We start from the raw sequence: 22,109 nt of genomic DNA, 5'->3' as shown, positions 1-22,109 counted from the left end.
TAAAAGATGTAAGATTTGCGGTGAATTTGAGTAAAAGTGTAAGATTTGCGTTCAATGCGATGAATGCGGTGAAAAAAAACTTTAAAGCGGTGAAAAAATTTTCTTCAGCGCATAGGCGGTGAAAGAAAATTTTTCACCGCTACAAGGAGGATGCGGTGAAAAAAATTTTTTCACCGCTACCAGCAGATTGCGGTGAAAAAAAATTTTCACCGCTACCAGCAGAATTTGGTGAAAAAAAATTTTTCACCGCTAAAATTGCAAATCTTACAAATATTCACCGCGCTAATTTCAACGCTTATCTTATATTCACAGGAAATATCATTGGGGTAAGTGACAGATGGCGAAGTGGATTACGCAGTTGGTGACACGCATGAGGTAGAGGTTCGAACCCTTCTACGACAGTTTCTTTTTTGTAAGAATTCCGTTGAATGCGGTGAAAAAAAATTTTTCACCGCAAAATTCAACGCAATTCTTACAAAAATTCACCGCTTTCAGCGCATTCAACGCTAAAAGATGCGGGCGCTTTGCGGTGAAAAAAGTTTTTTTTCACCGCTATTCACCGCTAATCTTACAATATTTTTTGACCAAACCTCGACCCGGGTGTTGTCTTTTCCTAACTTTGATCTCGTTTGAGTAACAACAACTGTTCTTCCAGACTTTGTTTTAATGAGAATTTTTGTATAAACTTGTATGGTTGATGAATAAAAGTTTACAAAGGTGTGATTTATACCTCTTCTGTTATCGAATTTAATTGTGGCTTGCGAAACTTTTCATATGATTGTGAATAAAATTTTTTGGCGTCGAAAGCCACGAAAAATTGGAATGAGAGATTTTGAGATTGACTTTGAGCAAAATTATGAGTATGAACTCAATTTTTTTGAAAATTGAAATTCAGAATATTGAATAACTAGGTAAGGGGTGGTGGTTTGAACGGTTACGGGCCGTTTACATAAATTTCATTTTAGTTGTTTCGCGAAGGCCTTTCAATTTGTTTGGTGGATCTCCCATGCACTTTTGGTATTTTTCTTGCTGTTTTTCTTCAATTTTTCTTTTTTTTCCAGAGCTTCCGATATTCCCAAGACAAGGAAACGACATCTGAGGTTGAAAAATTAGAGGTAAGGAAATGAAAAAGAATGCTGGAACAGATACAGATAAAGAACTTTTTTGCTTTTCTTCACAGCTTTCTTCAACGGGTTTAAGTTAGGAGAAAAGGGGGGACAGCATTTACAGCTCAACGATTCAAAGTTTAAGCGGTAAATCGTTAAGTTTGTCTCGGATTATATTTGAACCAAGATTTAATTAATAGAGCAGTTCGAATTGTCAACCGAATCTACCGATAGCTAAAAAAAACGTTTACATTGTGTGAATGCGGCGAATGGCTAGAATACTTTTTGGTAGTAGCGCTAAATGCGCTGAAAAACAAAATTTGCACTGCTTAAAACCAAAATTTATAATAATCGTGACGACAGCGGAGACAATTGATTTATATATACGCGGGACTTCTTGAGGTATAGCGTGACATTGAGACACGTTACCAAGAGAACAAAAGGCAAATAGCGGAGAGAACAGATTCCTGTACGTGTGTGGTTCGCAGCAGTTATCTGGTATCGAATTCAATTTTTTGATTAACACTTTCGGATTTTAATCTGTTTGTTGGGCAATATTAACCATATCTGATCATTAGCAGCTACTTTTGTTAGTTAAGGGCGTTTCTAAATGTTTTGTTAATTCTGTCAATTGTTTGATAATTTTCGGCATTAACTTTTGAGACAAAATGGGATGGTGTTACCTATTTTTTATTAGTCTTTGCCGATATTAAGAGTTTGAACTCTTTCGACAACTGTGAATCACAAAGCGACATCAAAAAAAGTTTCTCCAACCTGTTTTGTCGGCTGTACTTCAAAAGGAAAATCACAATCTCTAAACAGGGTTTCTATCCTTCTATTTAGAGGAGAACTCTTTTCTAAATTAACTAGACTTCCAATAATTCATTTATATCACTATTTAGCAAATTTTCTTTAGGCGGCCATCGCATTATTTTTAATATCATTAAGTTTTTACTCCGGATTTCAAAGAAGAAATCAAAATGATGATATTCATCAGCTCTGAGAAAAATAATTGAGATGCATAATTGGGCAACGGACATAACGCGTTGCGGTTCTCAATATTGACCGCTCGGTTTTAAATTTTGATATCAGTACATATTTAAAAAAGAGGAACAAGTCATATAATAGGTTTAACAGTCTTGAAAAAATCTTGGATTGCATGTTCTTTTACAATAATTGGACAACACTCTTGAAAATTGATCCCCGAATTCATCAAAAACCGCGCGAAGTTTTTGAACAAGGTCTAGACGGCCAAGGGAAACCCAAAAAAATTCAAAGTTTTGAATGAAATGAATTTTCATACAAAATTTTGAATAAAATATTGAATCAAAATTTTGAATTAAATCAAAAACAGAAAAAAAATTATTGAAACAGAGAACCCTGAATTTCCACCTGGTTTTAATCATAAACGATTAAATAGCAGACGGAGTGTAGATGTATTGTATATCTTTATATTTATATATATATATAATATATATATATATATATAATATATATGTATATATATATATATATATATGTATGTATGTTATATATATATATATATATATATATATATATATATATATATATATATATAATTTATATATACAATTATATATACATATTCATTTATATATATATATATATATATATATATATATATATATATATATATATATATTTATATATATATATATATATATATATATATATATATATACAAACACACATATATAATATGAGATGAAGAAAAATTTTGTTTCGTCTGTTTTGTTTTGGCAATTATATTTGATTATCTTAATTGAAATCCTCAACTACATCCGGGTTCTTCTCAGAATATGAGACTTATACTTTTCTTATCCTTGACGCTGATTGTTAGAAACACAAAACAAAATCCAGATGTCGAGCTCGGTGAACGAATGGTTGGTGGTTATAATTCTGCCAAGAGACCGTTTTACGTTCAAGTGAAAGTTGATGCTCCTGGATGGGAAGAATGGGAGCGCTTTTTTGGTGGCGCGATCATTAACGAAAACTACGTTCTTACCGCTGCTCATATTTTTGACGAAGGTCAGTGATTATTCAAACCTACAGATCGCCCTATTCCAGAAAAACCGATCGAAAACAAATTCAAAAATGTTTGGTCTAATCGTGTTTCCACGTAGAAAATTAATGGCATGTTTTTCCTGAGGCTCAACTTTAGACGTGAGAGACTGTCGGCATGTTTGGTTAAGGAAGTTAAAATGATCTGTAGGTTCAGTTACCTATTTTTTCTGCAAAACATAACAAGTTGGTGTTTTGTTGGGTTCCTTAAAATGAGTATGTTTTGTTTAAAATGGAGGAAATGATCGTTTCTACAAAACTTTCAGTTCTTTCAAAATGTGGGGCTGTTGATCTGCTCTCCTAGAGCTTTTTTGTCGTGGCTGATAATTGCGAGGTTGAAAGCAATGTACGTGCAACAAAAGAAATTTCGAAAATTTTTTATGATTTGTAAATGAGTGGTAACTTCGAATTGACCTCAAAAATGCTTTCAATTCCATTAAGAGAAGCTGCGTTTTGAAAGCAGCTCCAAATTTTTTTCCTGATTTAACTTCTTTTACTGCTCTCAACATACCGAACGATTGTTGAGGAAAACCCTCAATCAAAGTCAATCAACAGTCCAACTTGGAGACTTCTTTGGGCCATTTTGTTTTTTTAAGCTTCAAGCTAAATTCGAGGAAATTGACAATAAGTTACCAAAATTTTTTCAAGACTCTTGGTAGTATCATAGCAGGGACTCAAGTTGAGCTTTGTGAAGCATTAGAAACAATAACAGAAGATGGAAAGAAGCGTTGACTGAAGAGACAAGTGAGAAATTTGAACCACCACGCGGTTCAAAACAGTTGACAGCAGGATAAGAAGAAACAGCCAATCAGCAATCAAAATTAGCATTTGGAACACCCAGTTGCATCATTCTAACGAAAACAAGTGAATAAACTTGAGAAGCTATTAGAACAATCCGTTATACATTAATCCGTCCCATGAGAGCAAAAAATTTATTTAACCATTTGATCTCTAGAATTGGAGGCATTTGGTTAATATACAGGGCTGGCTCAGTAATAAGCAACGATTAATATGATAAGGCGTGCCTTACAGGAGCTATCAGCAAAACAGGAGCTGGAGACTGTAGTTTTTTACTCCTAGTCAAAGCTATATATGTAGGCGTCTTATCTAAGGCTGGAAATTTAGTCTTGCAAGTCACTAGATTCGACCCAACACATGAATGCAATTGCGCGCAATTAGTGGAAGGGTTAACACATTAGCTCTTCCTAAGTCGATCAAACCAAATATTCAGGAACAGTTTGACATTACTGACCTACGCAAACTTCTTGACAGCTAGACAACCACCAGAGAAAGATCGCTATTGTTTTTTGTCCCTACCTCAATCAGAAGCCTGGTTGACGGCCCTCCTATACCTTCTCTTGGTTTGCACCTGCAGTCCAAAGTAATCAAAGCAGTTCTGAAGTTCCGGAAAACTCTTTTTCGTCAACTTTTAGATTTTAGTTTAAACTATGTTTTGCTGGTACCAAATTTAACTATTATATTTATCGATAGACAAAAAATCTTCTGATAGTGTTCCAATTAAACGAGATTAATGTCATTAAATTAATAGGAACGATTCTTGAAAATCAAAAAAAATAACTTTGTCATCTTTTTCGGGGTTTTAAATAAAAAACCAAACAGATTGTTATTTTTTACATTTGAAACCGCACTCGAGTCTGAAGAAAAAACATACTTTTTATGACAACTTTTTACAACTTAAAATTGGAAGTTCCATACATTTCCAACGTTCTAAACCAAGCTTACCGAACATCTACCCTGTTTTGATCCAGAAATGTGAAATGTTTCATACCTCCAAATACGAAAATTACTGAACCTACAACAGTAATGATACCGATAATTTCATACGGCCCGGACTGAGCATACCGACAATTTCATATCTGACCGAACAGTACGTTTAAAATCAACTCTAATCAACAAACTAAAAATAGCAATCAAACTAAAATTAGCAAGGATACCATACATTTAAAAACCTAACATACCGATGATGCCAGTTAAAAAATCCGAGCAAATTTGCCGTTATGACCGAACATACCAACAACCTTCTTTCTAATCCAACGAGATTAATATACTCAAATTAATCGGAACGGTTCTTGAAAATCAAAAAAAGTTTTGTTCATATTTTTGACGAAGTTCAGTGATTATTCAAACCTACAGATCGCCCTATTCCAGACAAACCGATCGAAAACAAATTCAAAAATGTTTGGTCTAATCGTGTTTCCACGTAGAAAATTAATGGCATGTTTTTCCTGAGGCTCAACTTTAGACGTGAGAGACTGTCGGCATGTTTGGTTAAGGAAGTTAAAATGATCTGTAGGTTCAGTTACCTATTTTTTCTGCAAAACATAACAAGTTGGTGTTTTGTTGGGTTCCTTAAAATGAGTATGTTTTGTTTAAAATGGAGGAAATGATCGTTTCTACAAAACTTTCAGTTCTTTCAAAATGTGGGGCTGTTGATCTGCTCTCCTAGAGCTTTTTTGGCGTGGCTGATAATTGCGAGGTTGAAAGCAATGTACGTGCAACAAAAGAAATTTCGAAAATTTTTTATGATTTGTAAATGAGTGGTAACTTCGAATTGACCTCAAAAATGCTTTCAATTCCATTAAGAGAAGCTGCGTTTTGAAAGCAGCTCCAATTTTTTTTCCTGATTTAACTTATTTTACTGCTCTCAACATACCGAACGATTGTTGAGGAAAACCCACAATCAAATTCAATCAACAGTCCAACTTGGAGACTTCTTTGGGCCATTTTGTTTTTTTGAGCTTCAAGCTAATTTCAAGGAAATTGACAATAAGTTACCAAAATTTTTTCAAGACTCTTGGTAGTACCATAGCAGGGACTCAAATTGAGCTTTGTGAAGCATTAGAAACAATAACAGAAGATGGAAAGAAGCGTTGACTGAAGAGACAAGTGAGAAATTTGAACCACCACGCGGTTCAAAACAGTTGACAGCAGGATAAGAAGAAACAGCCAATCAGAAATCAAAATCAGCATTTGGAACACCCAGTTGCATCATTCTAACGAAAACAAGTGAATAAACTTGAGAAGCTATTACAACAATCCGTTATACATTAATCCGTCCCATGAGAGCAAAAAAAATTATTTAACCATTTGATCTCTAGAATTGGAGGCATTTGGTTAATATACAGAGCTGGCTCAGTAATAAGCAACGATTAATATGATAAGGCGTGCCTTACAGGAGCTATCAGCAAAACAGGAGCTGGAAATTGTAGTTTTTTACTCCTAGTCAAAGCTATATATGTAGGCTTCTTATCCAAGGCTGGAAATTTAGTCTTGCAAGTCACTAGATTCGACCCAACACACGAATGCAATTGCGCAGAATTAGTGGAAGGGTTAACACATTAGCTCTTCCTAAGTCGACCAAACCAAATATTCAGGAACAGTTTGACATTACTGACCTACGCAAACTTCTTGACAGCTAGACAACCACCAGAGAAAGATCGCTATTGTTTTTTGTCCCTACCTCAATCAGAAGCCTGGTTGACGGCCCTCCTATACCTTCTCTTGGTTTGCACCTGCAGTCCAAAGTAATCAAAGCAGTTCTGAAATTCCGGAAAACTCTTTTTCGTCAATTTTTAGATTTTAGTTTAAACTACGTTTTGCTGGTACCAAATTTAACTATTATATTTGTCGATAGACAAGAAATCTTTAACGTGTTCCAATTTAACGAGATTAATATCATTAAATTAATCGGAACGATTCTTGAAAATCAAAAAAAATAACTTTGTCATCTTTTTCGGGGGTTTAAATAAAAAACCAAACAGATTGTTATTTTTTACATTTGAAACCGCACTCGAGTCTGAAGAAAAAACATACTTTTTATGACAACTTTTTACAACTTAAAATTGGAAGTTCCATACATTTCCAACGTTCTAAACCAAGCTTACCGAACATCTACCCTGTTTTGATCCAGAAATGTGAAATGTTTCATACGTCCAAATACGAAAAATACTGAACCTACAACACTAATGATACCGATAATTTCATACGGCCCGGACTGAGCATACCGACAATTTCATATCTGACCGAACAGTACGTTTAAAATCAATTCTAATCAACAAACTAAAAATAGCAATCAAACTGAAATTAGCAAGGATACCATACATTTAAAAACCTAACATACCGATGATGCCAGTTAAAAAATCCGAGCAAATTTGCCGTTATGATCGAACATACCAACAACCTTCTTTCTAATCCAACGAGATTATTATACTCAAATTAATCGGAACGGTTCTTGAAAAAAAAAGGTTTTGTCATGTTTTGCGGGGGTTTAAATAAAAAAACCAAACAGATTGTTATTTTTTACATTTGAAACCGCACACGAGTCTGAGAAAACAAACATACTTTTTACGACAACATTTTACAATTTAAAATTGGAAGTTCCGTACTTTTCCCACGTTCAAAACCAAGCTTACCAAACATCTACCCTGTTTTGATCCAGAAATGTGAAATGTTTCATACGTTCAAATACGAGAAATACTGAACCTAGAACAGCAATGATACCGATAATTTGATACGGCCCAGATCAAGCATACCGACAATTTCATATCTGACCGAATAGTACGTATAAAAACAATTGTAATCAACAAACTGAAAATAGCAATTAAACTGAAATTAGCAAGGATACCATACATTTGAAAACCTAACATACCGGTGAAGCCAATTAAAAAATCCGAGCATTTTCGCCGGTATGAACGAACATACCGACAACCTTATTTCGTTCAGAGTTTTTTGCTTTTCTGCAGAATACAATTTCTAACACCAGCTGATAGCATTAAAATTTAAAAAAATTTTGATGAGTATAAATCGTTTCAAAACTTTTCCTGAAAAAGCCTGGAAGCTGTTGAGGTGTCTAGAACCTAGTTGAAGTTGATCGAATTTTTTTATGGACAATTTGTGCCGAGTATACAGAACTTTCCTATTCGTTTTGTTGTTCATCTTTGTTTCCGAAATGGTTCATGATCTAAATTTCTGATCACAATTAGTTAAGTTGTCAATTTTTTCTCTCAAATCTCAATTGAATTTCCAAGTACTTCACTTCAAATCAAGTTTTTGCTGGGTAACTTTAGCTAATCTCAAAATACGTGAGTCTAAGCCAATTCTCTTTTTTAATGTTACATGTATTTTACGTATATGGTATCCTGTAACCCTACGTTTTTTGTTCAATTCTCATCGAAAGCTTCTTGATTTGTTTCTATGAGTCCTGTCTCTTTATTGCCTATCAGGGGTTTAATTACTTGCGGTTACAGAGTTTTTCTATTTCTATTCAAATAAAGAAACTTTTTACTTTTGGATCATGAAACTTTGTTAAAAGTTTCATGATCTAATTTGCTGATAACATTTTAGTAAACTTGTATTTTCATTTTCCCGAATCTCATTTTTCAATTGAATATCATCAAATCTAAATTTTGCTAAACAAAGTCTGCTGATTTAAAAAAAGTTTCAGTATCAGCTTTTGCGCAAATAAAAACTATTCACATTAAAATTATTGTCAATGCGTAAGGACCGGAAGCTGTTGGGCTGTCTAGAACCTCTTTAAAATTGATCGAATGTTTCTATTTAACAATTATTTGCTCCAATTTTTACAGAATTTTTCAAATTCTTGCTTGTGATGTGCTTAGTGATCTAAGTATCTGATCTAATTTTAGTTAGGTTGGCAGTTGTTTTTCCTCGAATCTCAATCAAATTTTTAGTTGCATCTCTTCAAATCTAGTTTTTACTAAGTAAATTTGGCTAATCTAAATAAAAGTGAATCAAAATCAGTTCGCTAGGCAAATCTATTTGCATTAAAATAGACAACAATTGCAGCACCAATAGAACAGGAAAATTGTTTCCATTTTCATTAAAGGCGACAACAAAATATGTTGTGGTTTTCCAGTGGAATCCGTGGATCAATTGTATCTGAATGAACTGACCAGTGACACCGAAGAAATGTAAGCATAGCACAGGTTTATAATACGCAAAAAAAACATAGACAGAGGGCCACGAATCACGAAAAGCACAACTTTCTATAGAACGACTTACAGCAGAATTGGCTATATTGGTCCTTGATAACATGAATCTCGACAATCTTCTTAAACACGAGCCCAAAGAGTTCAATTTGCTCCAAAACATAAGTACGAAGAACAGTTTGCTGATCCGACAAAAAACTCAAAGGGAGAACGGCAAATCTGTAATTATCAACAGTAACATCAAGGGGAACTCACATGTCAAAAAATCACCAAAAGTGCGGAGAAAACTTTATGGAAAAAGACTCCAGATGATGTGCGATCATTGATGTGTCTCCTTGCTACAGTTGAGTAAAGGTATGGAAGTTCGATGCGAACTCAACCAAAAATTGCCTCTCGCCCATGTATAATATATACAATTTGACCACAGGAAAACTGCGAGTCACGCTAGAGTTCGCATTCATTGGAAAAAAAACGTTAATTGCTTCATTTGAAAAAAGAAAAAGAAAGATAAGAGTGTCGATAATTTTTCTACCATTCTACCATTCTCCTGGAATGGGCTGAAAATTGCCAATTCGTTAAAGGCAAAGAGAATATCTGGCGAAACATTTTCATCACATACATGCAGGACTATATGATATTCAAAGAAATAACTTCGTGATAGGGTCAAAAACGATAGAGCCTTCAGTATTGCAGTTAATAGAGAAATTGGCCACCAAAAACCCAAAATTATTTTCATCCATCCAATGGAAATTAATAGATGGGTTACATCAAAAAATTGATATTGCGGAGCGAAAACGCAACAATCACAACGATCCAAAAGTAACGTCAATTGAGAGAAAAATAGCTAAGTGCAGAAATTGAATGAAGATGTGGACGCCTAACCATAAATAATCTTGGATGGCAGTGGGTAAAGGATACGATTTTTGCAGTCCCCAAAACCACTTTGCTGATGTATGACAAAAAGGAGTAAATCAAAATAAAGCAAATGGACAAAGCAACGACGTCATCAATATTGAAACTAATGACATTTAAGATGAGTCAAACGTTAAATAGCGACGAAAAAGTATAATGCGTGAGAAATTATAATGCACAATACGATTCACTGTACAGTTCTTCTGAGGATAACTATGTCGCTACTGTTTCTCAAAAAAAAAGTAAAGACATTGCTCACAAAATCTAAATCTATTATTTGGAAATAGCACTTGTTGAATCTGTGACTGTTCATTCATCAATCTATTATTGAAAAATGATGCTAAAAATGATTTTTCAGACTCAACGTGGTCGGCAAACACAGCTCTGGAATTAAGATCATTTTCAAAAGATATTTCCAAAACACTCAAAACATTAAAAGAGCGCGGCTATTTGTAGTAGCGGACGGATTTAAACTAATAGCTAGGAGAGATGTTTGCACCAAGAGGTTATTCATATTAAAATCCTTTCCTACAGGCAATGCTAATTGTGCCAGCTGTCATTGCCCAAATAAAGAATTGCAGCAAAAGTTTGAAATCCAATAGTTTAATCAAAAAATCATTCACTGCAGTCAAGACTCCATAAAAATGATACAGCATCCTTAAAAAAGAGCAAATAAATCCAATTGAACTACAAACTAAATCCTATTCCCAATTTAAAAAACTTTTGAAAAAAGGAAATGTCAGAAATCTTTGAAGTGGTTGAGACCAATAACTTTGCAAATTCGCTAGATTCGCTAACGCAAATTGTTCCATGTAAACGTAGATTTGCTAAAGAAAATAATTTCATTAAAAATTAGGCCCGAACGCATCGCAGGAGATGGCTTATATCTCAACCATTAGAATGCAGGACGCATACAGTCAACTGATTTCGCATCCCAATGCAGACCACCATTGTATTTTCAACATAGTGAGCAGCGATATGAACTGCACACTTTTTTGAATCATGATTTTACGTTTTAACAGATATTACTATCAAGTTCCAGAAAACAATAGATTGTAGCTTGAATGAATATAACACTTATTGATTTATTTACGATAACCTGCTAGTTAGCAGGGGCAAAATAAAGAGACACATCTTTAACAAAAATTTTTTTAACAAATAAAGAGACACATTTTTAACAAAAATTTTAAACAAAAACTCAAATATATGCTGAGGGGAGTAGATTCCACATGGCCGTCAACAAACAGCCGCAAAAATATCTACATACGATGACCATTTCCTTGTTTTCAAAATAGACGCTAGTAAATTGCGAAACCCTTTTATTTGAACGCTCCAGATAACGCAGAATTCGCGCCGCAAAATGAATCGAAGTTACAAACTAACAAAAACCAATTGTTGATTTCATAGAAAAGGCGAGTTTAGTTAGTTTAGCGGAAAGCACAAAAATCGAATAGTTGACACGTAACAAGGGAATTGCCAATAAGTACAAAGGAGTTTTCGGCCAACCAATTTTATACAATTTAGCTCAAATTCTGCTCAAATTAGTTATTCAAAACAGTCGGATTATAATAAATCTGACTTTTGTCAAGTTGCTCAGCAATCTATGGAAGCATGGACAATGTCAATTTATAAAGAGAAGAGAAAACACTCCAAAACATCAAAAAATTAATACAATCGATATTACGCTTTGCCGATGAAGCACAACCTTCAACAGCCCAAAAAACAACAACGTCATTTACACTAGCAACAGAATCTACATCAACCACCAGCACCCCAACCGCAAGGGATAATCGATGTAGCGATACATTCAATTTCGCTCCACCGAATATCCCTACCAGATCTGTGTCTGTCAATCTGACTCCTATAGGTGCTGTCTGAAAAGAAGTTTGTGATTGATTCTATTAGGACCACGAGAGGGCAGATGCAAACATATGATCAACGAATTCCTTGACGAGGCCTGCAACGTACAATTCGACTGGACCTACCTAGATGTCAAATTGGCCAGAAAAGTAAACTTTTCAGCAATCAAAACATTATTTATTTAATTCAAGCTCCTAATCAAATTTCACGGCGATTGGCTTAGCGGAGAGACCAAATCAGGCAATAAAACGCAATCTAGCAAGTTTCAAAACCAATATTGAGTACAGAGCTTTGATATAAAATCTTATCACATGAACCACAAAAAACATATTTGACCGAAGATGAAAGGACTGATCTCGACATAGAGGCCCAACGCAGTAGCCTAGCAGAAGATGCGAATAAAGGACGGATGAATGACCAGCAAAAATCAATTGTAAAGTCGCGCAAAACGGAGGCATCATTAGCCTTTAAACTGGTTAAAAAGAGAGCGAAGAAATTTTTTAATAAAAAAAATCTGGATGAACTTTAAGATATCTTGGCAACAAGATCATCAGTTCTCAAAACTGATGAATTCCCATCCACAACAAAGAGGCAATGAAGTACTTATTCGCACTTCCGATTTGGCCTAGTTTTGAGCAAGGGAACAAATGAAAAAAGATGTAGCACAAGACGCAAAGCGTAAAATCACCAAAAGGCTGATAGCAAAACATGCGAGATATACGAGAAACGAAACGAAATAGCACTGGAGGTGTCATACAGAAATTGTGTTCTGTATACTTTAGTGGAATTGCTAGACGAAATGTCGAATTTCATTCTCCACAATTTATAGTTGTATTCGCCGTGCGAAAATACTCTAAATTTTGTTTGACGGGATTGTTTTAATCCGATAGCAAAATTTTGGTTGTATTTGCTCTGCAAATATGAGCTTAGAAATTTGAATAATGATTCGTTTAGCGAATAGAAGTTTTATGAGCTCTACTGCTTTCAGCGTATTTGCTGAGCAAAATTTTATTGAAAAAGAATTAAACTGAATATTGAATTTAATTGAGAGAGAGTGAAATTCAAATTAAACCGAGAACTTGATCAGCAATTCGGTCATGCAACTTTTAAGAACTGAATAACTAAAATAGGGAATTGGTGGTAAACCACAGGAACAGAGAGAGTGTTTAGACATCAGATCACAACATTATACAAACAAATTAAATGAAGTATGAACAACCACGATTTGATCTTTATAATGGAATAAAATAAACTAATTTACGAATTTGAACCAAAAAGAGAACTAAATCAAAATTATTGATTTTAAGTAGATTAGCGTCACAAATGAAAAGTCCAACTTTTCCATCTATTACACAATTCCCCCTCAACAAAAATAAACAAGAAAAAGTATTGACAGAAAATTAGTAACCTTCTTGCTATTCAATATAAAAAGACTATTAAAGTTCTTCAATAAGTTTTTGATCATTCTGAATTAGAGTCCGATGCACATTCCGGTACTCTAAGAGTCATAGTTATCTCTGGTCTCTCGTAATTTTTTTGAAACACAGTATTTTGTAACATATGGTTGGTCTGGTAATCAAGTTCCAACTTGAAAATGCGATGATGGTATCTCTTGATTTTGATTTGCAGTATTCTGAAGGTTCGAGATTATTGATTTATTTATTATTTGTTGTTCTTTTAGCATTTAACGACGTTTTTGTGTGACGGTGCATTACTGGCTGACAATGTTGGGGGGCATGTTTTGTGTCAATACCATTGACTCATCGGACTGAAGGCGAAGTCCTTTTACGCTTTTGGGATGGTTGTTCAATCGGTGTTGTTCTTGCAACTGTTTTACGTTTTGGTGGTCGTGGGGGCTCCGAAATTACTGGTGTTGTTTGCGTTAGTGTTAATGGCCGCGCGATTTCAGATGTCTATTGATTCGATTGTTTTGGCGGCGCGGTTACGTTCAATTTTATGGGCATTGTCGGCATCCGTTGTTGCAGGGCATGAGATACATTAGAGTGTATTGATGATACGCAGTTAGTATGGTCATTGATTCGGCGATGCTCTATCTTTTTTTCTCCCTCATTTTTTCTTTTTGCATCTTTTGCGTGCTTAGTTATGAGCTCTTCCATAGTTTTCCCCGTTGGAGCTTCAGGACATCTATCTGCATAATCTTTCAGATCAGTTTGTTGATCGGCCTTTTGCCAAATTTTGCTTGATTTAAGTTTCAGATTGTGACCTCTCTCGTTCCAGGCTCCTTTATAATAAAAGTATAGAAAATGGTCTTGATAACAGAAGATCCAGGCGCCAGTACCTCAAAGAGCCGGTGTAGATTTTTCTTCGAGCTTTTGGATTCTAGTTTTTTCTTGGCCAATTTAAGGGTCAGACAGGCTTCTGTTCTCAGTACTGGCAGTGGGATTATTGGGTGTGGCACTGTACGAGGCTCTTTATTGGGATCGTCATTGCATCTTTTTTGTGCGTCTCTGTTAATGGTGTCTTTTTGAATTTCTTCACTTGGTACTTTGCATTGTGTTAATAGTGCCCATTTTCTAGAATGTATGGTAGACTTTAAGTTGTTACCACTCTTTACGCAGATGTTACCTTTGGTCGTTTTTGATAGGAGATGTCTCTGAGTGAACGACCACCATGCGTGAACAACCATGTCCATCATCCCCCAGCTCCCATGATGGATAGCATGAATGACTTCAACATAAGCATCCTTGATTGAGTTGGGGATGGCAATTCTATCGTTCACGCAAACACAGCCATTCTTTACATGCAAGTCTTTCCAGTGACTGTGGATGTACGGACAGATTTGTCGACAACGATTTTTATTCTTTGTGTTGATACAGTCCCTAACCTCTTTCAAAATAGCATACTTGGAACTCAAACTAGCCATTAATGTGCTGGAAAGATTTTGGACAAAGCAAAACTGAACGCGCCTGTGTAAATCTCTTCACTGGAGGGTGTGTTGGTGACGCGTTGGTTGTTTCCCTTTCTGGTGTTGACGGGGAAGTTGGATTGGGAGGCTCAGTAAAAGGACCGGTTTTGTCCGCAAAGCAAATATTAGATGGCGTAGTTTGCTTTTTTTGAGATACAGTTTCTTCGTCGGATGGAGACATCATTAATACAGAGCGAAAAGACTGGGCGATTCGTTTGAAGTTAGAAGATTGTTTATTTGACTGTTTGTATGGCAGTTAGAGTTAAAAGGCAAGATTGGAACGTGGGTTGTGTCGTTTAGAGTGGAAGAATTGCAACAATTTCGTGTGAATACGCAGAAAATGATGTCATTATTAGTAATTTCTGAATGTTCAAGTTTTCGCTCAGCAAAATCGCAGCACAAATTGTCCTTGGTAATTAAGTTATTTGCGTCCGATTTTGTTACTACACTTTGCTCCGCGAATTCCGTGTAATTTTTAGAGTTCAATAAGAAGCGTTTCGCGCTGCGTTTAATAGCGTCTAATTTAGAATTTATAAATTGCTCTTCACAAGTGGATATATTAACAGCTTTTTGTTGTGATTAACAAGAAATGTAGTCTACTAATCCCATTTTTGAACCAGGGAGATGATCGATTGAAAAGCCCATAGATAGTAAACGGTCAACCCATCGAATTAGACGAGTATTGTATGGCATATTTAAACTTCTCTATCATCCAGACTATACCCAAAAATTCGAGTTCATTGAGACTATAACGTTCTTCAACGGAATTGAGGAAACGCGAGGCGAATGCTACCGTGTGCCAACCATCTGGAGTTCACTGTTCGAGCGCGCAACCAAGACCTTTTCTAGAGCCGTCACATTTAATTCGTGTTTCTAAATAAGGGTTAGAATGTTTATTTTCTGCTGCTTCTGCAATTTTTTCTTGAAATAGAATGAAAAACGTTTCGTGTTCAGCAGTCCAAATAAATTTTGTATTCTTCTTTAATAGCGGTTGGGGGGAAATATTTGCCTGATTGATGAAAAGATCCCATAAAGGATCTTAACTTTTTTAATTTGCTGGAGAAGAGAGTTGTTGGATCGCCGCAGTTTTCTTGCTAATGGAGTTATTCCTGATTATGTAATGCGGAGTCCGAGCCATTCTTCGATTTGATCTTTTGCGAAGCGACATTTTGCTAAACTAATTTGAAGATTTTCTTTGTCGAGTTTAATGAGGCATTTTCTCACGAGATCTAAATGGTCTTCAATTCGACCTCTACTTACTATTAATATATCATCAAGGAAACAAAATGTGATATTAAGACCGGCTATCTATAGCTTTCTGAATTTCAGCTGGTTTACCAGTTAATCCAAAGAAGCCTTTTTTGAAGCGGTAAGTGCCAGTCATATCGCCACTTGCCACATTGAAATTGCAATAACGGGCCGTACCAGCGTGCAAATTGTGTTGACTGTATGCGTATTGCAAATCTAGCGTTGCAAAATATGCTGTCTCTTGCGTTGCATTTGACAATATTTGTGAAAATGTCTGAATTAGTGTATCAATATTAGGCATTTGGTACTTGTTTTTTTGAACTCATTTATTTAGAATTTTTGAATCCCGAGCTGTTTTTTGAATGATCTTTTTTAACTGTTATTACAATAAGGGAAATGAAGAGTTGATCAGAACAGTTTGACAATTTTTCAATATGTCCCTCATTTAACAATATTTCAAGTTCAATTTTCAATTTGTGTTGGAGATGAATTGGCACTTTTCTTCCTTTTTGATGAGTTAATCGATAATTTCTATGAAATTTTGAGTTTACCGTGTGATGTTTGTTTTTGCCAATTCGTGTTATTTATTGGGGAATTTTTTTCGCCTTTGACTGTTTTATTACGCAAGATGTTTCAACTGTATTAGTTTCAATTTTTGGACAAGATTTTTGTGTTATTGTTATTCCAAGTTTGTCAGATAAATCTCGACATAAGATTAATCCCATAAAGGATCTTAACTTTTTTAATTTGCTGGAGAAGAGAGTTGTTGGATCGCCGCAGTTTTCTTGCAAATGGAGTTATTCCTGATTATGTAACGCGGAGTCCGAGCCATTCTTCGATTTGATCTTTTGCGAAGCGACATTTTGCTAAACTAATTTGAAGATTTTCTTTGTCGAGTTTAATGAGGCATTTTCTCACGAGATCTAAATGGTCTTCAATTCGACCTCCACTTACTATTAGTATATCATCAAGGAAACAAAATGTGATATTAAGGCCGGCTATCTATAGCTTTCTGAATTTCAGCTGGTTTACCAGTTAATCCAAAGAAGCCTTTTTTGAAGCGGTAAGTTCCAGTCATATCGCCACTTGCCACATTGAAATTGCAATAACGGGCCGTACCAGCGTGCAAATTGTGTTGACTGTATGGGTATTGCAAATCTAGCGTTGCAAAATATGCTGTCTCTTGCGTTGCATTTGACAATATTTGTGAAATTGTCTGAATTAGTGTATCAATATTAGGCATTTGGTACTCGTTTTTTTGAACTCATTTATTTAGAATTTTTGAATCCCGAGCTGTTTTTTGAATGATCTTTTTTAATTGTTATTACAATAAGGGAAATGAAGAGTTGATCAGAACAGTTTGACAATTTTTCAATATGTCCCTCATTTAACAATATTTCAAGTTCAATTTTCAATTTGTGTTGGAGATGAATTGGTACTTTTCTTCCTTTTTGATGACTTAATCGATAATTTCTACGAAATTTTGATTTTACCGTGTGATGTTTGTTTTTGCCAATTCGTGTTATTTATTGGGGAATTTTTTTTCGCCTTTGACTGTTTTATTACGCAAGATGTTTCAACTGTTTTAGTTTCAATTTTTGGACAAGATTTCTGTGTTATTGTTATTCCAAGTTTGTCAGATAAATCTCGCCATAAGATTGATCGAAAACCGTCTGCGAACACCATTTTTTTGCTTTTGGAATTTTCCAATTGTTAAATTTTATGGGAGTTTTCAATGTCCCTAAATTTTCCACAATGTCGTTTGAGAAGGATTTATGTTCGAGTGGTTTTTTCTCTGACCACTAAGCTTGAAGAACATTGAACATTTTTTGCTTGGCAAGTGTCCTATTAATGATGGTACCTCGACTAGCCGAATCGAGAAGCAAATTACAGTCTGTGTTGCCGAATGTTTGTTTCATGTTTTGGGATTCGATTGTGTTAGGTTTGTTTTGTTCTATCATTGCGATGTATTTATCGTCCGAGGAACCGTATTCAAAAATGTATTGCTCGTTGTAATTTATGAAATTCACGTTTTGATTATCAGATTGGTCCCTCGGTATTCTCGGAATTTTCATCATTTATTGTACGTTTATTTTGTTGAATATTTTTGTAATTACTTTGTTTTTTTTGACATAACTTTGCGAATGATTTAGAAGGCTACAGTGGTTACAATGCAGGGCAAACCTGACGGTGTGTCAATGTCCAGTTTTGTCCACATTTGCGACGAAGGCGATTTGCTTTGCGATTGAATGCCGTTCTGTTTTATTGTTGCACACGAGCACTCGCGCCGCAAAATCGGGTGAATTGTTGTAACTCATTCACTCCACTGTTGTTAGATCAAATTCTCTGCTGATTTTGGTGGCCCATTTCCTTGTTGATGGCAATGCTAAGTGCTCGTTCCTGTTGAACTGTATCTCTCAAAAGTTCGCGCTGCATATCGTCATCAAGCATATTGGTGATGAAGACGTCCCGTATGATTGCCTCATCGCGGTTCGAGAAATTGCAATTCTCAGCAAGTGCCTTGAGAATACTATAAAATTGTTCCACTGTCTCTTCTTTCTGTTGTTTTCATGAGAAAAGACATAGCGATCAAAAATGATATTTCGAGGGCGAAAGAAAGCAATTTCTAGCATTTCTCACATCTTGAAGGTCGTGAGGTTGTAAATATTGTCATGTGGGAATTTCTGTGTTAGGAAACGACGACCCTTGTTCCCGATGCTAAGATAGAGAAGGGAGACGCAATTTTTTGTCGCATAAAGAACCATTTTTGGTTCACGGTCTTTCGCCAGAAAGAATGCCTGCCTCAGTTTTTTACTCCCATTGATTTTTTAGTTGTCTGTTTCTGATTTGTCTTTCTCGCTTTGTGTGTTCAGTTGCATCCTCAATCGGAGCCCCGTATTTGCGTTCAAGTGGTTGTCTAACGTTGGTCGGTTTCGTCTGGAACAGAGAGTCTAAGGTTATACTTTTTCTGGCTAGAATGACCAACTTTACCTGAATTCTCCAGTTTTCCCATCTGGTTGGTGGGTCTGTTGTCGGCCTTTCCCAAAAGGGTTCGATAGATAGCGGTGTCTTGTGGGATTCGCAAGCTGGCTGCGCCATGTCAAACAGAAATTTTGTTCTGTGTACTTTAGTTGAACTGCTGGGCGAAAAATAGAAATTAATTGTGCACAATTTATGGTCGCATTCGCCATGCGAAGTTACTCTTAATTTTGTTTGACGGGATTGTTTTAATCCGATGGCAAAATTTTGGTTGCGTTTGCTCTGCGAATGTGAGCTTAGAATTTTGAATAGTGATTCGCTTAGCGAATAATAGTGTTATGAACTCTATTGCTCTGAGGGCATTTGCTGAGCTAAATTTGGTTGAAAAAGCATTCAACTGAAAACTGAATTTCATTGAGAGAGAGAGAGAGTGAAATTTAAATGAATCCGAGAATTTGATCAGCAATTTGATCACGCAACTTTTAAGAAATAAATAATTAAGATAGGGAATTGAAAGTCAACAGCAGGAACAGACAGAGTGTACAGACATCGGATCACAAGATTATATAAATAAAATAAATGAATTATGAACAACCCCAATTTGATCTTTATAATGGAATAAATTAAACTAAATTATGAATTTGAACCAAAAGAGAATTAAATCAAAATTATTGAGTTTAAGAGGATTAGCGTCACAAATGAAAAGTCCAACTCATCTATAACACATCTATAACACAATTCCCCCCTCAAAACAAATGAACAAGACAAAATATTGACCGAAATTTAGTAACAATTCAGTTATTCAAAATGAATAAATAATTAAAGTTTTTCAAAAAGTTTTTTATCAATCTGAATTAGAGTCCGATTAACATTCCGCTTCTCAAACGGCCATACTAGTCTCTGGTCTCTCGTATTTTGGGGAAACACAAAATTGTGTAGCATACGGTTGGTCTGGTAAACAAGTTCCAACTTGAAAATCCGATGATGGCATCTCTTGATTGTGATTTACAGTATTCTGAATGTTCGAGATTATTGTTTTATTTTTTATTTGTTGTTCTTTTAACATTTGGCGACGTTTCTGTCTGGATGGTGCATTACTGGCTGACAATTAATGAATTTAGGGGAACTAGCGCCATAAATGAATTTCCATTCTTTCCATCTATACCACAGGAGGAAAAACTTTTAAGCCTGAGAAATTGTCAGACTACACTTGGTCTAATAGGATATAGGTGACCAACCCTCCCCATGTATTAAGATTAGGTATAGCGGCGGTTTCCGAGAAATGTCTTCCCAATTTTTTAAGATTAGGAATAGGATCTAGGGTGTTTGTTGCAGTTATTGCAGAAATTTTGCAGTTTTTGGGTTCAATTTATATCATAGGAGCAGAAATTGCAGCCCGGGCTCAATAATTTAGCTAGTAATGATCGGCGCCTACTGGATTAGCTAATTAGGATCTGCTCCAGTAATAATAGAAATATGTTAAATTTTGCAAGTTAAAGTTTTCCTGTGACGTTACAGTGCTTTTTTTCTATAATTTCTAAATACTCTCTTCTGATTGGTTAAAAATGACAGATTTTTTTGAAAAAAAAAGTGAAGTGAAAAAGCTATAAATAACAGACACAGAATAAATTGTGCACATCAAACAAAAAACAAACAAATTGTGCACATCAAACTCGAAAATTTACATTAAAAGTGTATAAATTATCATCGAAATCAGTGAAAACCGAGGTAAATTTAGCCGAGTGGGTTAATAAATTCGACAAAAAAGAAAAACTTACGTAGCTAACTGAGTAAAATGAACAATTGTTAAAAACTAATCTCCACTTGAATAGCCACCAGCTTGATAAATCCCGCAGTAATCCAATTTACATATAATTACTAAAAAAATCAAGAACATTGTTCAATTCTGTTTGTAGAAATTTAAATAGATGAAATGCAGCATAACTAGTGAAGAACCCACACAAGTTTTTGCATTCTCTGTGGTGTGTGTATCATTTTTTGATACTTTTTATTCAAAAATTTTTAATGTGTGACTGATCGTGTTAGAGGATCCGCGTAGTAATAGTTCCTATTTTAGCGACTAATCATTATACAATGGTCACCAATCCCACTGCCCGGGGAAGTGTTGATGATTTCAAAACTGAATTTGAGTAAATTTGGAACAAAAACTGCTTGAAAGGATCCCATACACCAGAATTTGAGCTCTGTAATGCGTTCAATAATGTCATGAAGTGAGGTGTTATCCACGACAAAGAATTTTTTTCTTTATCTCTTAAGCACCGTTTGTACAAGGATTCCTGACATAGCAATCAAATTGAAAACTTTCGTTCTGTTGAGAGAAGCAACAATCTTTAGATTTTCTGATTTTGTCGACCGTTAGTTTTTGGGTGCTGGAATAAAACAAAACAGTATTCATAAAAAATCCTAGAAAAATTAGCAAAGGAATATGAATATATATATTTGAAGTTAAAATGCCCCAGTTGACATCCATTAGTTAGTTATTTTGATGTAGAGAACAACAGCTAGATGAAGAGATTAAACTTACAAAGGTTGCAACAAAAAAGCGAGCATATAAAACCGTGAAAATGGTGAAAAATTTTCACACGTTTCTAGCAACCGTTCCAAATTGATCAATTTTAACAGCAGACGTTCTTTCTCCTAGAACATTTATTTCTGTTACGTTTTTAGCGGACGTTCGAAAAACATTTCCAATCAAACACTTTCACCACTGAGTTCAGGATAATGAATATTTTCTACAGCATCTTGAATACCAATACGTAGTAATTGAATACCAATTACCAGTATGTAGTGGTTCTGAAATTGATGATTCAGTAACGCAGGAATTTCCACGTTAAACTTCATTGCTGTCATTGTTTTTACGTATGCTTTAACGTCATTAGTTGTATCAAGTGACACTATAGCTCTACCTCCGCGAACAATTCTCGCAAAACAAATTTCTGATAATAGAAAGGATTTTCTTGAAAGTGTCCTGTGAATGCCGAATTGGTGTTCATCGCAATAGCACTC

At 35.2% G+C, this 22,109-nt stretch overlaps 1 protein-coding gene across 2 annotated transcripts in view; it reads left to right on the top strand.

Moving 5' to 3' along the window:
- The first annotated feature begins 2,987 nt into the window (after window positions 1–2,987).
- LOC142352084 (trypsin-1-like) overlaps window positions 2,988–22,109 on the top strand; it is a 65,564-nt gene continuing 46,442 nt past the window's right edge. For both annotated transcript variants that reach the window (XM_075404449.1, XM_075404448.1), the window contains exon 1: window positions 2,988–3,155. In XM_075404449.1, coding sequence (XP_075260564.1) covers window positions 3,008–3,155 — 148 coding nt within the window. In that variant the 5' untranslated portion in view covers window positions 2,988–3,007. The remainder of the gene's footprint in view (window positions 3,156–22,109) is intronic.

Source organism: Convolutriloba macropyga, chromosome 13 (genome assembly GCF_964194025.1).
Source record: "Convolutriloba macropyga chromosome 13, txConMacr16.3, whole genome shotgun sequence".
In the NCBI taxonomy this organism is placed as follows: domain Eukaryota; kingdom Metazoa; phylum Xenacoelomorpha; order Acoela; family Convolutidae; genus Convolutriloba; species Convolutriloba macropyga.
The sequence above is the reverse complement of the archived record's forward strand: the minus strand, read 5'-3'. Positions and strand labels throughout refer to the sequence as shown.